Genomic DNA, 20,981 nt, shown 5'->3' with positions numbered 1-20,981 from the left:
TGTATTGTCAAAGAGATTAGCCGAAGTCTTGAAATCGGCCTTGAAAATGGCTGCAGAGGAGTCCTCTGAGGGGCAAACGTCTCCCTTTTTCAACTGCATCCAACCATATAAAAAGGGAGGAAAAAAAAAAAATTGGGGGGTTTAAGCCCGGCTTGAACCTAGTGACAGAGCGAAAGCTGTGAGTGCTGCACAGGTAGCCTCTGTAACACCGCCTTTTCAATCCACGGTTCTTTTATGATTCTTAAATTAATTAGTTGGTTTACAGAAAAAGAATGGCACAGTATCCGTCAGACTTGAAGGAAGGGCGGAAGGTGCAAGCGAAAGTAGAAAGAGGTCCCGCAGTGGAGGGCTACGGAGTAATTTCAGCCACCTGAGGGCCTTTAATGTGTGCTGACATCACACAACATAGAGGCTGCCTCTCCCGTTAAGTTCGGTTTCGGGGACTAAAGGTGCCTTATGCTTTTGGGTGAACACCGACAACTAATTAGGTCAAGGTCACTTCACGGTCAAATTTAGTACCATGAGAAGACCGGTTTTACCTAGCGTGGTTAAGCTTTCGCTTCAAAAGGAAGGACAATGCACAAGCAAGCAACCACGCAAGCAGAATACACATCGTTACATACTAACAATACCACGCGCAGCGCACTACACAGGAGGAAACTTGCTGGCACGCACTCACCAACAAGCCAGAGGCAATAGGCGAGGTCCCAGTGCTGGCTGGGTGTGGCATCTTCCTCCCCCGGCTCCTCCAGCTGTGGCTCCCCCCCTCCTCGGGTGGCAGTGAGCGGGTGGCGCTCCTCCGCGGCGGCTGCTGCGACATAGGATGATGTGCGTGGCTGACCACCTTCAGCCGCCACGTCCTCCCAGGAGGACGGGCCACCGTCAGGCCGGCTGGACCAGGGACCAGCCGCCGCGGCCGCTGCGAGAACGGCCGTGCTCACATCTCGGCCAACGAGTAAGCTTTTGACACCTGCCTATCCTCGCAACCCTCGGCAATTCCAGGGAGTGCAGGTTGTTCACCAGAGCTGTCACACAACTGGCCCCTTAAGTACAGACTAATGCGGACAGCTAGATTGGCTGCTACATGTTCTAGACCAAGAAGCACCAAGATGACAAAGTGATGACAAGAACACGAGCACTTACTCCTCGAATAGAAGAAACTGCTCTCTTTGATAACATGCGACCTGTGTGCATCTTTTGTTTTCCTTTGTTTGTGTGCTGCATACATTTGCCAAGTAATGTTTTGGACCTTCACAGTGCTGAAAAAGCGTCTGGAAACCCAGACCCCGCTCTCTCCTCCGCGCGACCTTCGAAACTCGCAACTGAATACTTGTTAATTAGAGTCCTGTTAATTCGGAAATACGGATAAGTACTGTTGGCGCGGTTCCAACCAACGACCATGAACGGCTATGACTTGGAATGGGCGCTACTAATTACCCGGCTTTTAGCATCATTCGCTTCAAAAGGCGTTTGCGGCTGTCGCACGCTCCAATGATTCAGTGGCAGCAGAGGGCGTCCACCCCAATCGCCATGGTATTATAAAGCGAATGTACTGAAAACGAGGCTTGCACAACCGGACAAGCACTGGCACTCTGCCAAGTTTGCACCACCTGCACACTCTTTGGAGTGGAGAAAACAGCCGCTCTTCCACTCCAGGGCCGATTTGGATTCATGAACGCCTATTAGCGTTTCCTCCAACAAGTTCTCCTCTACAATACTTCCTCTGCTTGAAGCAGCACAAGAAGCACATGGAAACGAGATTAAGGCCAAAATTTGGTTCTAAAACTGTGTGCTGCAGTGTGTAACATGCTCATTTTTTCATGTCTAGCCTTCAAAACAACCTTTGCAAGTTACCTCGACGTTTACAATAGCAAGACTTGTTTTGAGGGCTGCATGAAGAAGGCGACTGACAAAAATAGCCCAAAATGCTTCTATGTCTCGAAACAGTTATCGCTGGTGGTGCAGAGTTTACGTAGGACATGGCGTAGACTTTGAGAAAGGGTGTGAATTCTTGGGTTTATTTACTCAGGTTTCTCGTGTTATCTGCGTTACGCTTGCCCTTTGCCTTCTGAGCGCTCGGGAGCAAGTGGTGAAAACATGCTCGCTGCTTCACAATGCGTTGCAGCCCATGCACACTCAATTCTACTCTCCAGAAGTAAATGACGCCTGCGCTTTCCAAACAAGTTGGGAGCTATACTTGAAAACGTGCTTGAAATGCCATGCCTTTCGCCAACCGCTAATATCCCTCTGTAGGACGACCAAGCCAACGCGCTTCGACAGCGCCGCGCGTCCGAAGACATATATACCCTCAGGTGACGGGCTAGCCATTGATGCGTGGGGTGCAGCACGGATGTCCGAAAAGCTCCACCGCGCCTCCGGTGCCCCCCAGCTTGCTGCATGCAACACACTGTTCACCCACAAGTTCGCCACCGTCTGCAGAAGCCACCACGCAGGGCGAGCCATGGAAAGAGTGTGCCAACGCAGCTAGAGTCTGGCAACAGGTGAGCTCACCATTAGCCATCAAATGCGTGACTCAACTCTGCACTCGGTAGGCTCGGAAACATTCAGTTATCTGGTGACGACTTGAAATGTGCCCTTGCCACAGAAGTGTAATGCGATGGTAGAATACAGCATTGGTGCTGGTGGCTGATTCCAGTTATCGATGCTTGGTGTGAGCAGCAGGGACGTCAGGAGACTAGCCAGAGCCGCACCCGTAAAACGATAACGTGCCAGGAGTTCCGAGTCGCTGTCACTCTAAGCCGATGCTTTATAGAAACGTTCGATGCATCCTTGTTGTATTCACTTTTGTGACAAACTTGGTACACCAGTGGAACGAAGTCCACACAGCGAGCAAGCAATGCAACGTCAGCCATGTTTACATGTGGAGTGGCAGTCGAGGAGCGGCTAAGACAGCGTCGTTGCAGACTCGAAATTAAATTCTCTAGAAAACTCAAGTTTTCTCCGCTGCAGGAGGAGCGATTCGAGTGGAAGAGCGGCTAAGACAGCGTCGTTGCAGACTCGAAATTAAATTCTCTAGAAAACTCAAGTTTTCTCCGCTGCAGGAGGAGCGATTCGAGTGGAAGTTGCTTTTCGAAACGAAAAAGAGGCCTCGATGGTTGCTTGGAGTAGAAGTTCGTGAAGGCGTGCGCGTGAATATGGCAGTTAAGCAGTATTTATTAGCGTAGGCTACCACCCCACACACATAAAGCCCTGCTTTAGCCAAGCTGTGTGAACATGCCTGCATCGCCTAGGAGTAACACGAATGCAAGGAACCTTAGAAGGCTAAATCTGATATCATCCTCCCATATAAAAGCAGAAGCCCGGGTAGGCCACTCCTGCCAAACTTAACATCAGGCAACCCTATGCCAATCAGTGCGTGGCCACGTCAGCTGCCAGTTACCACATGATAGCTCCATGCTCATACTCGCGATTTTTCGCTCACAACGCTGACAATGCCAGATTTTATAGTGAACGGAGACTTTAATGCTATCGTGCCAAAACTTTGCTGCTCATGCTCCTTCAGAGCTTCATCACATGAAAGCCAGGCTCCAATGCAAACGCACCTTCAAAGATCTCTTCCCGGAGGCTGGTCAGGCGAGCTCGGTAACCACTCACATTGGACAGGCGCTCCAGGATCTCAGTGATGCGAACCCGCACCTGCACGCACAGAGAGAGAGAAACAGTGAGACAAGTTCTGGACTCAAAAGTGCCGGGTGGTCTTTTCCCCGCGGTCACGAAGCTTCGCATCCCACAATCACGGCACCCCTGTGAACTGGCCAGCCAGGCCTCATTACACTTCTGATAGGACCAGCAGTGCTTGGGGCCCACCCAGTGGAAGCTACCTCAAGTTCAAACCATGCAATATTTCACAGGAGCCTAAATTAAGAAGCGTCTGGCTCCAAAAAACAAAATAATAAGAAAACCAACAGGCTCACCATTCTGCCTCGCTGAAAAAAAGAAGAAATAAGGCCATCTTTTCAGAAATCCAATAACACAGCTAAGTACAAGTGAAACGCAAAACAATTATTGCCAAATTCATGGAAGAGAAGTGTATTTTGCAGGGATATTTCCGAGTGTGATGCCAAAGTGACAACCCGATCTTCAAAACTGGTTAGTCCGCACTTGTTAAAGAAAAAAGTACAGAATGTATTTATTTCTTGCAACCTCGAAAACTGTGCACTGCCAGAGCCAGCTGGACTAAAGCCAAAGCAAGCAAGCGCCAACCATCAAAAATTTGCCTAAATCAAAGCTAAGCTGGCCAAGCAAAATATTAGCACCAGAAAACAGGACATCGAAGGGGCCCACAGCAAGAGCAACAAGGCCATCTTCTCTTTGTCCTGTGTTCTTGCGCTAATATTTCAGCACGACGAATCAATATGCGCCATGCCGAGCTCAGCCCAGCCTAGCACAACACAATGGTGACCCATGTGAAGTTGAATTTGCGGCCTGGCTTGGTTCCACGACAATCAACCAGGGAGCCCTCACCTGGTGGATCTGCTCACGAGCGACGGCTGTGGTGAGGGCGGCACTGCTCAGACTCTGCAGTGACATCTGTAGCCTCGCGAGCAGGGACACGAGGGACACCGACACGTCTGGGTGTCCCAGTGCCGGGGGAGGGCGACCTGAAGAGGAGGACGTGGCCGATGACAACGAAGGGCCTGCAGAGGAGCTGCACAAGAAACGGTGTCAAGTTCTGGAAAAATAAAAGTGAAGAATATGCAAGCCTATGTTATCGATGCGGTTAGGCCTAAGGCATGGAACGCTTTTTAACAGTAGGCTGTATTGGGAGAGTTAGTGGGAGAGTTAGAAGTAGTTCATATTGTGTAATAGCGAAAAAGACAGAGGAAAGTCCATGTTGTCTTCTCTTTCTTCGGTCCTTTGTCTCGTTCGCGCTTTTCCAAAATATGGAATGCTTGCTCCGTGGCACCTGTGTAACGCACTTAGAGGAGCCCTGCAGCATGTGGCATCACTGCTGATTTATCCACAAAATGACCTGAAGACAAAATGTGCACAGGAGTGCTGCCCTCGCCATCAGACACTAAATTTTTCTGTCTTCTATTTTTGTTTTTTGTTCTAAATTTTTCTACGTCTTTTATTTTTGTTTGTTTTTGCCCTGCTGCAGTGGCTACATGGCTAATGCGCTCGACTGCTAATTCCAAGAACACGAGATCACAGCTGTGATGGTCACCTCTCGATGGAGGCGAAAAGCAAGGCACCCGTGTGCTGTGCGATGTCAGTGCACATTAGAGAACCCCAGGTGGCCGAAATTTCTAGCACCTTCCTTCCCTACGGCGAGCCACTGGAAGGTAACGCTCAGCTCTGGGCAATGTTTCAGTACTATTTGCTGCCATAATGAACATTACTACCCCATCGCCTCTCACTTCGGTCATTGAGACTCCCTCTCTCTCTTTTTTTAAAAAATTTCGCAGCGGGCGGGCAGGAGTAGGGTGTCCTTAGTTTTGCAGTCCGCAGCCTCTGACCTTGGCTTGGCAGCCTGCCCTAGAAAGATGCTGCGCACCGGTAGCACCTCCGCACATTTATCCTCATCCCTTGGTGAGGTTCACTGGGCAGGAAGGGGTGTGGGCACACGTTCGCCAAAGTTGGTAGGGCAGTAAGTTTTAGACGCTCTTCACAGCTTTGGAAATGTTTACTTCTGCACGTTGAGAAACAAAATGCCCAATGCAAAAGGGCAGGCTATTCAAAGTGCAGTTCTGCGCCAAGTCTGTTTCATTTGCGACCTTTCTGGGTTTGTATTGGACAATACGATTTTCGAATACAGTAGAATCTCGATGATGCGATTACGGCTGATACGAATTTCGTGATGATGTGAATATTAAGAATGCTTTGAATGGACTACATTGCACAGATACATTAAGATTTGGGGTGATACGAACAGTTTCTAAACCCGCCACAGATGATACAAACGCGCAAACCAGCGGCTGGTCTCAAGAGGGGAACATACTCCCTGCAGCCGCCACTGACTCCTCTCCACCCCCCCCGCCGTGGATGATACGAACAAACGTTGTACAAATGTGCAAATCGAGCGACTGATGACGCTCAGAGGGGGAGAGGATACCCACCACGGCCGCTGCTTCTTCTCTCCACCCCTGCTAGCCACCCTACACCCCCTCTCTATTGTAACCTGTAGCAACCCAACGAGCCAAGGACGGCCAAGGCGAGTCACGCGCCCAGTCGTGTACGCCACCCATTTGCTGGTAGCTTATTGGTGTATCGAAAAGTTGTCTCGCCGGCTGCTCCGGGGAAGTCTATGCCGCTGGCCTGGATACCGTCACCACAGTTCTTGTTCTCCGTTCACCGCAGCTCTCCGTTCACCACTTTTGTGTGCTTCGCTGTGACGTGAACTGCCCAAACGTGACAAGGTCGCAAGCGTTTGCTGCTGCCGACATCTCACGGAAGGGTAAAGCTCTCTCTTTTTTATGAAGAAGCTTGATTAGCAGAAGAAGATCGACAAAAAAACCCCAGAAGAAGCGTGTTGACTTGGCAAAAGAGCTGGGGTTAGCATCGTCCACCATTGTTGGGCAGCGAGAAGTCATCTTAAAGAATGCGCAGCACTTCAGTGTGAACGCCAAGCAGACAAAAACGGCAACCCATGTCAAGCTGTAAGAGGTCCTGCTGACTTGGTTCCGCGAAGTGACAGTGGCCAGAGTCAACGTGGACAGCAAGGTGCTGCACGAAAAAGCAGACAGCATTGCACTTTCGCTTGGAATTGAAAATTTCCAAGCCTCTCTGCACCGGTTTAAAGAGACGCGCGGACTTGTCTACCGGGTCGTCTTAGGCCACGGCAAAAAAGTTGACGAGGCAGCTGTTGACGACTGGCTGAACACGCTGCTGGCACTGATTTCAGAGTATGCGCCGCGTGACATATTTAATGCCGACGAGGCGATCCTCCTCATCTTTCAACCAGAGAAGAGGTTGCGTGTGAAAGGCCAGGCAAGCCAGGGCGGCCAAAAGCAAGGAGAGAGTAACAGTACCCTTTCTGCAATTCTGATGGATCCAAGAAGCTCCAGCTTACCGCCATATCAAAAAGTCGAAGAAACCGAGGTGTTTCCGATCAGCAGAACATTTGCCTGTCATTTACAAAGGTAACCGAAAGGCGTGGATGACAGCAGAGATTTTACGCGAGTTCTTGGCAAGCCTTGATCGCTAAATCGCGTCAAGAAACCAGAAAATTTTACTTTTCACGGACCAGTGCTCTGCCCACCCAAAGAAAATGACGTGACATTCAGGTTCCTGCCGGCAAACACTACCAGCCATCTGCAGCCACTGGACGCTGGAATAATTCAAAATGTAAAACACCATTTTAAAGGACTTCTAGTGAGGCATCTGCTGGCAAAAATTGACAGCAAAGAAGCCAACTTGCAGACCAGTCTCTTGGATGCTTTGCACTTTCTAGCCACGCAGTGGGATAATGTAACTGCAGAGACAATCTCTCTTCAACCAGTGGGGTGGCGGCACATTCAAAGGTTGTCAGTTTTGCTTTAAGCATATATCTTAAAAGACCGTTGCCTGGATGTCTTCTCTAAAGGAGACAAAGAAAAAAATAGCTGTGATTTAGCTCTGGTTAAACCCTGATGGAAGCGGAAACTTCTTTTGCCTGCTACATTACTCCCCTATCCCACCCTATCAGTGCAGAGCGTTACGTTACTGAGAGCAGTTTACCTCAGCCTTTAAGGTTATGACGCAAGAGCATAAGCTATCAGCCCACATATAAAGTCCCGCTATAAACTGTTTTAGAACGTGCGGATTTGCAACCGGACTTGATGCGGCTTCAGCGGGAGATTATTGAGCCAGATGACTTCACGATTGATGGCTGGGACAGCCTGGAAACTGAAGCTTTGTCTGAGACTTCGTTACCGCGGACGACACCGTCGTGACCTGCAGGCTAAGGTTTATTGAATACTTGGTCAGCAAAGCATATGGTAACGGCGAACATGTGCCTGACAGCAATGGTGAAGATGCTGACGAGTGTGACCCACCGCTGTCAACGGCAGATACTCTTCACGCTCTGGACGTTCTGTGTCGCGGCATAAGTGCCGGCAGCGTGAGTGACGAAACAGCTGCACACTTTTATGCATTTCAGGCGGGGCTTGTCCACGACATCAACGGCAAAGAAGTGCAGACTAGCATTACAGACTTTTTTGGCCAGAAATAGTTCGCCATTTTGGTTCATTTCGCGTTCATTCTCATGTTGAAGTTGGCTTGTTTGGGATGATAGGAATATTTTGTGTGCTCCTTAGAATTCGTATCATCGAGATCCTACTGTAATACGGCTTATTCCTATGGGGATAGTATCAACGAGATTCTACTGCGTATGGAAAAAATTACTTTTAGCACCTTGATAACTACTGATTGGTTTTTACTGTCCTCCAATGTAAACTTCTCATTCATCCAGTTAACTTAATTGTGCACTCTACAGTGAAAGCTCATTCATTCAAACTTCACGGGACCAGAAAAAAGGTTTAAACAACCCAGTGGTCAGATTACTGAATGGCTTCAAAAGAGATGACAAGAGCCACTTGTATATTATGATCTACCTATCTGGAGTCGGGCGATACTGTATTTCCATGACTGTGAGTCGACTCAAATGCAAGTCGATGTCCTCCTCCCCGCCCCTGCAAATCGCATGTCCCGAAAACAGTGCCAGAACGCGGAAAGATAGAGACACACATATTTTGTTTTTAATTTGTCCATGTTCTGGCGCTGTTTTATCATAAAGTTCAACCAACTCGCCCAACAAGCCACTTTGGGAAAAATATTGCCTGGCTGTACTACTCGTCTCAACTTCAAATCACGTAGTATTTCAACTGAATACGCCTGCAAGCTTGGCCTCCAGCTCTGGATTGCATACCAACTTTAATCCCCAGAAGACTCTGCACTTGGTGTTGAAAATTTTGTCTCACTGCCACCGCCATTCCTGCATGATCCGTTTAGAACCTTCAAACTTGCGACCCACAATGCAGTTCTTTTTTCGGCATAATAAATGACAGCCGCTTCCGTGAATGTTGCGTGAAACAAGCACTGAATGCTTTTTGAACTGAAGAACTTATGATGAAGAATGTGGCCAGTCGTAAAGTCAAAAGTACAACACGTGAATTACGCGCCAACTCAACAAACGATCGGTGTTGGCTCTTCCATCAACACTCCCTGGAAGTGCCGCCATGTCATGCAACCCGACGCGACTGACGCGCACAAAACGAGCATTGCCACGATTTGAAAAGTGGCTCTTCCATAAACAATCAACACTCCCACAGGTGCAGTTCGTGCTGCGCAATAAAATTTGAAAAAGATAAATTCTCCCTGAGAAGCACCCACAGTAACTTAATTTTGCACTTGAAGCTGTAGAGCAAATAAATTCGCCGTATCTGCCATGCTTTGGTTTTGATTTTAACTCGGCCCCCTCCCCCAATTCTGATTTTCGGATTCTAAAAAAGGGGTCGGCTTATAATCATGTAAATACGGTAGTTGCTTGTCTTTTTCATAAAAACAGTGCGACAATGACTATTTTTCGAATTCCCTTTAACGCTTGAACATGCCAAATTTTGATGAGTGAACCTTTTCGGATCAGTGGAAAAACCTGGCGGATGGAAGCCTTCTTGCCGGCGCGGGAAAAGCAGAGCATCTCTACTTCGCGCAGAGGTCTGACATAGCTCGACGTCCTAGAAAAAAAGCAGAGCAAACTTGGACACAATGCAAGCAACAAGGAGGAAGACACTAAAGCGCTTGTGCTGTCTTTCTTCCTGTGCTTGCATGTTCAAAGTCCGCACTGTTTCCCATCATGAACCTAAACCAACCAGCCAAAGTGTCTACTTAGCCCAAATACTATCACCCCTACACATGCGTCACAAGCAACACGATGTCCTTGGCAGGTGATAATTTGGTTAAGTTTACGGGGTTTCACGTCCCAAAGTAACTTGGGCTATAAGAGACACTGTAATAAAGAGCACTAGGAATTTCTGCCACCTGTGGTTCTTTAATGTGCACTGATATCGCACGGCATATGGACCCCTTGCTTTTCGCCTTCATCGAAAAGCGGCCGCCATGGCGGGGATTCGATCCCGCATCCTTGGCCGCAGCAGTCGAGCGCCCTAACCACTGCACCACCACAAGCATCCTGGCATGCAAAAAGTGCACAAACACAGAGTGCACCAGCTCTTCTCCTTGCAGTTCAATAAGTTTGCACTAAACATTGGAATGACATGACAGTGCAGCAGAGATGGCCAGAATGCAGAATCTCTCCCTTACCTTGACGGCGCGCGTGATGAGGCGGCAGCCGCGCGGTGACCACCACTTGTGCCTGCCGCCGTTGCAGAGCGTGAAGGCACAGGTCGGGATCTGCCGTCCCTCCCAAAGAAGCGTGAGGGTGTCCACAAACGCAGCCGCGGAGGACGACCAGACCTCCTGCCCGTCATCGCGGATGGCAGTGATGACGACGACGAGGGAGTTTGTGACCGCAGCTGATGTTGCTGCATACGCCGCTCCAGCCGTGAGCAGATGGAGCGCAGCCGGTAGAAGGTCGCCCAGAAGTACCGGCTGTTGGGACCAGTGGCTGCGGCCGAAGCAGAGCCACTCGATTCAGGTGACAGCCCAGCTTCGTCGTCGGCTGATGAGCCATCTTCAGCCCCTCCTTGTGGCCCAGCTCCCTGCGTCGTCAACTGTCGAAGCCATGATCACTCCCAGACATCTAAACACTTTAAGGAGCACTTCCAATGCGACTTCTGCATTAGCTTCTAAGAGACTTAGCGCGACAAAAAGCTCCTCAAATATTCATTCAAGCTGAATCTGCAGTTCGAAACAGTTGGCTGAGTATTATCAAGCAATAAAGGCAAGGCTGTTGTAGGCACTTCTCTTGCAAAACTATGGACAGCATTAAAGGAAAGCAGCATTTGAAAAAAAAAAAAAAAAAAAAAAGCAAGCCTAGAATTTCCAAATTGAGTCTTTAAGAAACAGTTTAATGCAGGTCAATTTAAAGTACAAAGATAGAACTTTCGACAGCATTAAAGGAAAGCAGCATTAAAAAAAAAAAGAAAGCCTAGAATTCCCAAATTGAGCCTTTAAAAAACAGTTTATTACAGGTCGATTTAAAGTACAAAGATACGTGGAGTTCCCCTAAATTCAACCTGCTGAGCTAGCTTTTCTTTTTTTTTCTTGTAATTGAGTTGAGGTCAGCCGGTCTAACCCTGTTCAAAATTCCGCCGAAAAATGCCAAATGGCATCTCTCTCGTTTTGGCCCTGCCAAATACCGTGAGCTACTAATTTTCAGCTTTACCGTGCAGAGAAATATTTGCTTGCACAAAAAGCTACACTTCGGCAAGCACTGCAGCAACAGCCTTCTGTCATTTCGGTCTCCACATAAAGCAAGCAAAAAAAAAAAAAAAAAAAAAAAAAAAAAAAAAAAAAAAAAACGTATATGATCAAAATCAAGAAGACCAAAAAATTTTCTTCAGTGAAATAAAACTAGCTTGAAGCAAAATTTTTAATTTAACTGTGTTACGATATAAGCTTGTAACCACGTTCATGCTTTCATTGTGCCTACACCACATGCATTCGCAGCTGACACACACTCCCCGTATACAAACGTTTGCAATGATGACAAGTTGAAGGTGATGTAAATTAGGTTACGATGCAAGCTGGCAGAGAGTCACTAAAACACATGCCTAATCTTCGTGCTAGTCACACTGGCATCTACACCAGAATTGCAAATGAATCCGAGTTAAAAAAGAAGCAAATTGATGAGGATAGTATTATACACATCGAAGTTAACACTTTCCAGTTTTTTTTTAATTTTATGAAAGCCTGACAGACTTTCTTCCGGCGAATGCATTACCGACTTTTCATGTGCCAGCCTTTTTTTCACGGTCAAAAGTCACTTAGAGTACGTCTCTGCCTTTCTGTCAGCATCAACAGAGTAGTTACCAGTAATTAACATACAAACGGAAGCCCTTGAAGCCAGGACTTGATACCTTTCTTAACACCTTTACCATGTCTAATTGTTCTAGGCTGCTTTTAGACATGGTGTGGGCGGACTGTTGTCATACACCCTAGTGTGATGCTTCTACCAAGCATAAACTGAAGAGACTGCCGAGTTTGCTACAGAGAGAGATGCAGATGCACTTTAGTATGGTGCATTTCGTTGCGGTCGAAGGTGTTGCTCTCATGGCGGTTCATCAACTTTCCAGTAACGCAGCACTACATGGTTAATGGATAGCAAGTGCAAGCAGTTCACTAATCAACGCTAACATTTTTGTTACATAGAGTTCACAGATATACACGCCTTGATGGGGGCGGCACAGAAGAATTGAGAAATTTTGTGAGGTTGAGGAATTTGCTTAAGGCAGTTCATTCCAATCAGGTCGAACTGTATAGCCAAAAACAAGGCTTCTACAGAAACTCCGCTGCACATTAAGGCACAGTTATACAGCAGAACCCTGCTGTTAAGTTCCTTATTGCTGTGCTTTGCCAGCTGTTACGTCATTTTCACCCGGCTCCGTAAAAGCTCCCATAGGATCCAAAGTATTGGGAACCCCACTGATACAGTAATCCCTCGTTATAACGAAATCAGCGGGATAGCGAAAAAATTTGTTATAAGCGGTATTTCGATATAAGCGACTTGACAAAGTCTTGACCAGTTGGGTTTTAATTGCACCAAAACTGCAAGCAGGTCAAAATAAATATTTTCAGTGAATCAAAACTTTATTCATGTGCAAAAAAAGCAGTGAGCGTTTGTTGCTTGAAGTTCTTACCGGGCGCAAGCAACCCCTGCTCTAATTTGAACAAGCTCTGCACGAGGCCGTGGTCGCCGCCCATACATTCAACCTTATTTTGTAGCAGGCTTAGGTACTCCCGTGTCTGCACCATAGTTGGCACTTGACGTGGCTCTTCGTCCTCGTCGGGGCCACCAACAGCGTCAATTATTTCCGCGTCCGTTGCTGAAGCGACCACGGGAGCAGCCACGTCAGCCAACGCGAATGTGTCGAAGTCCCCGTCTACCTCTTCGCCAGCAATTTTATGTGCAGCCTCGTACAAATCGCTGCAAGTTTGGTCATCGTCAGGCTGGTCATCCTCGGGGTCGGTGACGGCGGCACGGGAAAAGCCGGCGTGCGCAAAGCAGTTGGCGATCTTCGAAAGGTGCAAGTTCTTTCCATGAAAAGTTTAGCAAATGGATCGCACCAAGCAAATCAATGCTCTAACTCTTGCTGGCATCGTACGCTGTGAGCATGCGCTGCAAAAGAGCCTTGCGGTACAGCTTCCGGGTGGTCTCAATGATGCCCTGATCCATCGGTTGCAATACCGCGGTAGTGTTGGCAGGCAAAAATTCCAAAGTGATCACCTTGAGGTGGTCGATCTTCCCATGGCTTGGACAATTGTCAATGATGAGGAGCACTTGCCGATTCTTTGCGCCGAACCGTCTATCCATTAGGCGCACGTAGTCTTCAAAAATTGCAGCAGTTATCCAAGCTCGCTTATTACTTCTGTAGACGCATTCATTTGGAACAGTTGCATTTCGGAAGCAACGCGGCTTCTCCGCCTTTCCCAGTATCAACAAGGGAAGCTTGTCCTCGCCTGTTGCATTAGCACCAAAAAGCACTGTGACACGCTCCTTGCTCTGTTTTCTCCGGATGAGGATGCGCCAGGGATCGCGAACGTGCGATTCAGTAGCATTTTGTAGAAAAATGCTGCCTCATCAAGGTTGTAGATCATCTTTGTCTTCATATTTTTCAAGTAGAGCTTGGAGCCGATGTTGGCGCCATACGTCTACAGTGTCACGGCTCACGGCTGCGCTTTCGCCAACGATCGTCTTCAAGGTCACGCCGTGTTGTTTTTTGAAGCGTTCAAGCCAGCCATTGCTGCATTTGAAATCCTTATGCCCCATTTGGAGGGCGAGAGCTTCGGCTTTTGCAGTAAGTGCAGGTCCATTTACAGGGAGATTTGCGCTCCTGGCATTCTTCAGCCACTGTAGAAGTGCGCCCTCCACTTCTGGATATTTTGAATCACGATTCCTCTTTCTCTTTGACGAGAAGCTCTTTTCAAAGCCATCCAGCACAGCGTCCTTATTTTGCAACACAGCTGACAAAGTTGACGGCGATATGCCAAATTCCTTCGCGATGTCAGTTTTCTGCCGGCGGCCTTTTTCCACTTCTTTTATCAGCAGAACTTTCTGCTTCAAAGTCAGACATTTTCGCCTGGAGACTGACGGAGCCATTTGTCACTGTAGACCACAAGAGCACACGCGAGGCAAGGCTAACGTAGCATTCCGAATAACACACAACCACGTGGCCTGCAGCACAGATCCAAATGCATGTGCCGTCAGCGTGAAAGCGAAAGCGGCGGGCGAAGCAGATGGCAGAAGCTTCAAAATTTGGTCATGCCTTCAGGTCATCTCGCTGTCCTCGTTGGAGCACGTTGGGGATGACGGCTGCCATGGCGGGTTTCGCGTGTGCAGACGGAAGAAAGGTGACCGGAGTTCCAAGAAGTATGAAGCACGGAAGGCCTCGCGAGGTCAGGAGGCAGGAACAGCGACGGCACTCCAAACGGATCGCACAGTCGATGCGCATGCGCACTTCGCAGATGCCTATCTCAGGGAGGGAAGGCGAAGCCACTTCGGGAGGTGGGGGGGAGGTGCGCGGGAAAGGGTGCCTTGTTGCGCGCGGTCTCCCGCCGCCCCCATGCGCGCGTGCATGGCGCGCATCGAGGCACCCTAGCGCGGGACGCTGGGTAGCGCGGTAGCGCCGCAAATGCCGCTGCCTCGCTGCCTGCGACGCTCAAATTCGCGTGTTTTCGGAAAGCTGTCTGTCGATTTCCACCGTCAAAAGAGCAACAAAGCTAACGACGGACTTTTTTTTTTCTTTCGTGCTAGCGCCGGAAGAGCTCTTTACAGCGGTAAAAATTTGCTCACCGAACGCATCCGATGCCAACGAGGTCTTTTGGCCACTTCAGCATCCGAGACTGCGCTTTTCTGGCATCGCAAATCATTAGAAAAACATCAATTTTGTGCAGATTCTATCACAGGGGACACCAGCGATACGATTCCGACCGGAGTTGACAGGCCGCGCGACGGCTGAGGACTGCCAAAGCATTGCTGCCCGTTGCTGTCGCTCAGTTTTTGGGTTTTTAGATGCCCGCTCCGTGCAGTGCGGTATGCGCTAGCGGCAACGACAGGCGTTGGCGTCGCGTGACACATCGCCAGTGGTTGTTACCGCTGTATGCGCAAAAGCGACGCTGCCGCTCGGCGACGCCTCCGCTCGCCACTTCGCTGTAAGCGGGTCAAGCTCTTCGTGCACTTCGAGTAATGCGGCTTAATATGCATGCATTTGGATCGAGACCGGAAGATATTTCGAATAAAACGATATTTCGAATAAAGCGATTTCATTATACCGAGAGATTACTGTATATTGCAGCTGCGAAAACATTCCCACATGACACGTCGCAACCTGCACCCTGAACCCGCAAGGACAATGCGCGCAAACCGCTGCTTTTGACTTTCCACAAGTCTTGGTCAGGTTTGGCAACGGAACTGGCTGCAAAAGCTGCGTGCGAGTTGGAGAGACCGCCACTAGATGGCCATCCGCTTTGCAAACGTCGAACTTTTAACCGCAATCTTTGTCGTGCCTTGATGACGTTGCACAAGCCATAGAGTTTCTTACTTTTACCTAGAAGAAAAACTGTGCCGCCATGGGAGTTTGCATAAAATTATGGCTTTTGCACTCTATGTTTTCGTATCAAGATGATGGTGATGACGAATAGGAAATATTTTGGTAACGGCACTGTGTTCCCGAAAAACATGCGACTATCCCGCACCAAGTAGCACATCGGCCCATGATTCTTAGCGTGACCATGGTGGCTGAAGTGCAGAGAACCCAGCTTACCCTCCGGGCAAGAGTAAGAAACTCTTATGGCCCAAGCGGATGATGCTCAGCCTTGAGGAAAGGCTGGATGCATTAAACGCAGTGAACAGACAGCCAGCATGAAAAAGAGTTGACATTGCCAAAGACCTTGGTTACCTTTAACAAACATTTCAATCACTTCACACTATGCACTACATCGCTTCAGTGTGGACTGCAGTGAGTGCGCCAACTGCACATCACTGCCTTGTGCGATGTGGCTTTTGCATGGATACTGTCAAGTTCCCCATAGCCATAAAGATGACGAATGAATACTGCATGATAAACTCATTCGTTGCAACCTTGCACAACGTGCGAGATGTCAGAACTCACCGCGTGCTGCATCTGCTGCTGGTAGAGCTGGTTCAGCCGCTGCAAGTTGGTCGAGTAGCTGGTGACGTCTCGAGCGTAGCTCCGCGCCTGGTGCAACGCCTCTTCTGGCTCCGGCTCCAAAGTGGGGGCCACCATCTGGTGGTAGGTCAACAGCTGAGCCCACAGGGGAGATCCACCATGCCCGCACCCCAGAGTGGGGGACACTGGCAAGGAGGCTAGCCCACCTTGCTCCTTCTGAGCAACCACATTAGCAGCCAGATTTAAAGCCAACAATACCACATTTGCCTAATCAATGCGCAGTAAAGCAATGGCCCCTCAGAGCAAAAGAGGGGATCTAATGCCAATGCTTAATGTGGAAAGCGACCCCCATCACAGTACTCCAAGCATAAAAGGCAGAGATGCGACAACTCGTCAGTCTTCTCCAGCTCGGCCATAGTCATCAAGGCAGCACCGAGCACAGGTGCTGGCATCAAAGCACCTTTCACACTTAAGAGCATCGATACATATTGCACAATGCGGCCATTCTTCCTCTACGCTCGCAACAGGTTGATAGCTTGAAATGCGACCTCTGCCATTCATCTGAACGGTGTGCTTATGGTTAGTGGGTCAGGTTACCCCCATTCCTGATTACTTTAGGTGTAGCACTGAAAACGTCATTCTACACAAACTCCCAAGCTGTCGTTCACAACAAGTGTTGCATAGCAAACCTGTCCTGATGTGCAAGAAGTAAATGCACATTACCTTTAGGAGAATCGCTATTTGCTTGGAGTGCGGCAACGCGGTTCGATATGTGGAACTCTCCGGTGAACACGAGTTCGAAAAAATGTTGGACAGAAAAATGTTCGACTGTTGGACAGAAACCACAATTCGATATTTACCTCCTCAAGTCCCTCAAGATGCTGGTACATGGACATGAGGCGTGTCAAGATACTGCGTCGTTGGCTCGATCCGGTATCCACGGGGCCGGCAGGCACGCGCAGCGCCCCCACTTGGGGCCCCAGCAGCGGGTCCAGGACACGGGGCGCCCCAGGGCCCCCCAGGTCCACATTGGTGATGCCCGTCACCAGGGAGTCCCCTCGCGGGGAACAGAACTGCACAAACCGCACCTGCACACGCACCGCAAGCACCGGCAATGACGCTACCAGTGATGACGGTTTGATTTCATCGGCTCAATTTTATTGGTTTCAATGGCGCAAACTGGGATCAGGCATCTGTTGTCTCACCGTCACATGCAAGACAAACCATTTTTCAGACAATAGACTGTGATGTTGCCTAGAACAGGAAGCACAGGTGGAGCAAAAAAATCGTGTCATTACTATAGGCAACCACCAGCACTACAGAATATGTCGCCAACTTGATAAATAGCCTGTTTTCCAAACCATGTGGTCAATCTAAAAGCAATACAAATTAATAATCGGAGCTCTTTTCCTAAGCATCCTTTGATCAGTAGGGTAATTTGCAACATGCCCTTCATTAACAATGCTTTCATGCATTGTCATGCAGCTTCAAATCACCCATATCGCGCTTCAAATGACCCATGCTGGCTGGAAGTAAGAGGTATACTAAAGGCACATGGAGATGGAGTTCACGAATAGCTGTTGTCAGATGGAACACTAGCCTGCAATATTAGGTGTGCATTGCTAGCACGACATCGGAGAGTAAATGCGTGAGGAAGTTAACGTTAGCAGTGGTGGAAACGGTAAAGAGCATTTTGGATGGAGCAACTTTCTGGTGTTTTTTTAGCAGAAGCCTGATCCAGACAAACAAACATTTGGGGGGTATCTAAGCTGTACATTGAAGAGTATGATGCGACAGAATTAGTGACTTTAGTTCGTTGGCTCCCCTTGTGGATCAATCGTACATTTACATTCACTTTTCCACATGCCTAACCAGTAATTCCTCATTTTCTGCACCTATTATCTCGTACTCCCTCATTAAAGCATAGTGTCTCAGCTACCACATTAACTGAAAGACCACTTGATATGCCATACTTGCTCGCATAATCTGCATATTTTCTTTCTTTAAATTAAGGCTTCAAGAAGGAGTGCAAAGATTACGCTTAAAAGCCCTGCAACGCTAGTCTAAAAAGGCCATAACATCGTAATATGTATCCATAAAAGTGAAGTTCCCCATTGCAAGCAAAATGTTCTCCTTTATTTTTTAGACCACTTGCTTTATCCAGTCAGAGTCACAGCTGGAAAAAAAATTAATCGACTCCGAGCCATGAATGGCATCGTTACAGCCGTTCTCGCAACCATCACTTGCGTCCTAAATACTGACATCTTCAGTTCTGTCCAGAGCATACGATAAGAGAAGTTTTCTTGACTCATCATCATCATCAGCAGCAGCAGCCTGACTATACCCACTGAAGGGCGAAGGCCTCTCCTATATTTCTTCAATTAACCCGGTTCTGTGCTAGCTGCATCCACTTGACCCCTGCGAACTTCTTAACTTCATCCGCCCACCTAACCTTCTGCCGCCCCCTGCTATGCTTTCCTTCCCGTGGAATCCAGTTTGTTACCATAAGCGACCATCGGTTATCCTCTCTTCGCACTACATGTCCTGCCCATGCCCATTTCTTCTTCTTGATTTCCACTAGAATGTCAGTAACTTGAGTTATTTCTCTGACCTACTCTGCACGCTTCCTATCTCTTAATGTTACCCCTACCATTCTTCGTTCCCTAGCCCTCTGCATTGTCCTCAACTTAAGTAGAACCCTCGTGGTTAGCCTCCAAGTTTCAGCCCCATAGGTGAGTACAGGTAAGATGCAACTGTTGTATACTTTCCTCTTCAGCGATACCGGTAAGCTGCTAGTCATAATCTGCGGGTGATGGCCAAACGTGCTCCATCCCAATCTAATTCTTCTTGTTATTTCCTTTTCATGGTTCAGATCTGCAGTTACTACTTGTCCTAAGTAGACATATTCGCCTACTACTTCCAGTGCTTCGTTGCCTAACGTAAACTGCTGTTCCTCGCCGAGGCAGTTGAACATTACCTTAGTTTTTTTGCATATTGATTTTCAAGCCTACCTTTCTACTTTTCCTGTCTAGGTCACCAATCATTCTTTGAAGTTCACCTCCTGAGTTCCTTAGCAAGGCAACGTCATCAGCAAATCGCAGATTACTGAGGTATTCTCCATCTACCCTTATCCCTAACTGCTCCCATTCCAAATCTCTGAATACTTCCTCTAAGCAAGCAGTAAATAGTACTGGGGAGATCGTGTCTCCTTGCCTAACACCTTTGTTTATGGGAATTTTGTTATTTCCTTTATGCAGAACTATGGTTGCTGTGTAGCCAGTATATATAACTTCCAGGACTTTCACGTACGGCTCGTCTACACCCTGATTTCTCAATGCGTGTATGGCCGCCGAGGTTTCTATTGAGTCAAATGCTTTTTCGTAATCAATGAATGCTATGTATAACAGCTGGTTATATTCCGAGCATTTTTCTATCACATGGTTGATGGTATGTTATGATTGATAGTAGAGTACCGTTTCCGAAAACCTGCTTGATCCTTTGCTTGATTGCAGTCTAAGGTTGTCCTGATTCTATTAGCTATTATCTTAGTAAATACGTTATACGTAACAGACAGTAAGCTGATTGGGCAGTGATTTTTAAGGTCCTTAGCATCCCCTTTCTTATGAATGAGGATAATGTTTGCGTTCTTCCATGGTTCCGGTACCGTCGATGACACCAGGCACTGCGTATACAGGGTGGACAGTTTTTCTAGCACGATATCTGCCCCGTCCTTTAACAAATATATAGTTATCTAATCCTCTCCAGCTGCTTTCCCCTTTTCATAGTTTCTATCACTTTCTTAACCTCGTCCTTCGTCACTAGTGGAACGTCCGACTTTTTCCCTACCGCCAATCTCGTTATGATCCTGACTACTTTGGCTACTGTAGAGATCAGTATAGAACTCCTCAGCTACTTTGACTATCTTGTCCATATTCGTGATGACATTGCTCACCTCGTCTCTTAGCGCATACATCTGATTTTTGCCTATGCCCAATTCCTTCTTCACTGCTTTAAGGCTTCCCCCGTTCTTTACAGCATGCACAATTTTCTCCATGTTATATTTCCTGTTATCAGCCACTTTGCGCTTATTGATTAGCTTTGATATCTCTGCCAATTCTCCCTGGTCTGTTGGATTGGAAGCTTTCATACTCTGGCATTTCTCAATCAAATCTTTTGTCTCCTTAGACAGCTTACCGGTATCCTCTCTAACTATCCGACCGCCTACTCCTACAGCGCACTAAGTAATTATATCTCCGAAATTACTGTCCATTTCTTCTAGGGTAATGTCATCATCCTCAGTTAGAGCTGAATATCTATTCTGTAGCGAGATCCTGAACTCTTCTGCCCTCCCCCTCACCGCTGCTTCGTTGATGGACTTCTTCTTACTAATCTGTTGTGTTCCATTTTCAGATTTAGACTAATTCGAGACCTCACCATTCTGTGGTCACTGCATCGCACTTGCCCGATTACCTCTACGTCTTGCATAATGGCGGGGGTTGAACACAGTATGAAGTCAATTTCATTTTTAGTCTCCCTGTTAGGACTTTTCCATGTCCATGGACTTTTTCATGTCCATTTCCGGTTCTTCCGTTTGCTGAAGAAGGTATTCATGATTCTTAAGTTATTGCGATCTTCAAACTCAACTAGTAACTCCCCCCTGCTATTCTTAGAACCAATGCCATAGTCCCCTACTGCCTGATCTCCAGCCTGCTTTTTCCCTACCTTGGCATT

General features: G+C 47.9%; 1 protein-coding gene across 4 annotated transcripts in view; it reads right to left on the bottom strand.

Moving 5' to 3' along the window:
- LOC146199868 (activating molecule in BECN1-regulated autophagy protein 1-like) overlaps positions 1–20,981 on the bottom strand; it is an 83,764-nt gene that overhangs the window by 37,198 nt on the left and 25,585 nt on the right. Inside the window, exons 6-11 of one of the 4 annotated variants that reach the window (XM_084595273.1) lie at positions 17,111–17,338; positions 16,233–16,367; positions 10,264–10,661; positions 4,486–4,669; positions 3,564–3,657; positions 680–919 (exon numbers count right to left, since the gene is read on the bottom strand). In XM_084595273.1, coding sequence (XP_084451399.1) covers positions 680–919; positions 3,564–3,657; positions 4,486–4,669; positions 10,264–10,661; positions 16,233–16,367; positions 17,111–17,338 — 1,279 coding nt within the window. Of the gene's footprint in view, positions 1–679; positions 920–3,563; positions 3,658–4,485; positions 4,670–10,263; positions 10,674–16,232; positions 16,368–17,110; positions 17,339–20,981 lie in introns of all 4 variants that reach the window. The other 3 variants (XM_084595272.1, XM_084595274.1, XM_084595275.1) reach the window with 3 other exon arrangements.

This window comes from Amblyomma maculatum, chromosome 2 (genome assembly GCF_055883805.1).
Source record: "Amblyomma maculatum isolate TAMU_Amacu chromosome 2, ASM5588380v1, whole genome shotgun sequence".
NCBI lineage: Eukaryota > Metazoa > Arthropoda > Arachnida > Ixodida > Ixodidae > Amblyomma > Amblyomma maculatum.
Note: the sequence above shows the minus strand (reverse complement) of the source record. Positions and strands in the feature narration are given on the sequence as shown.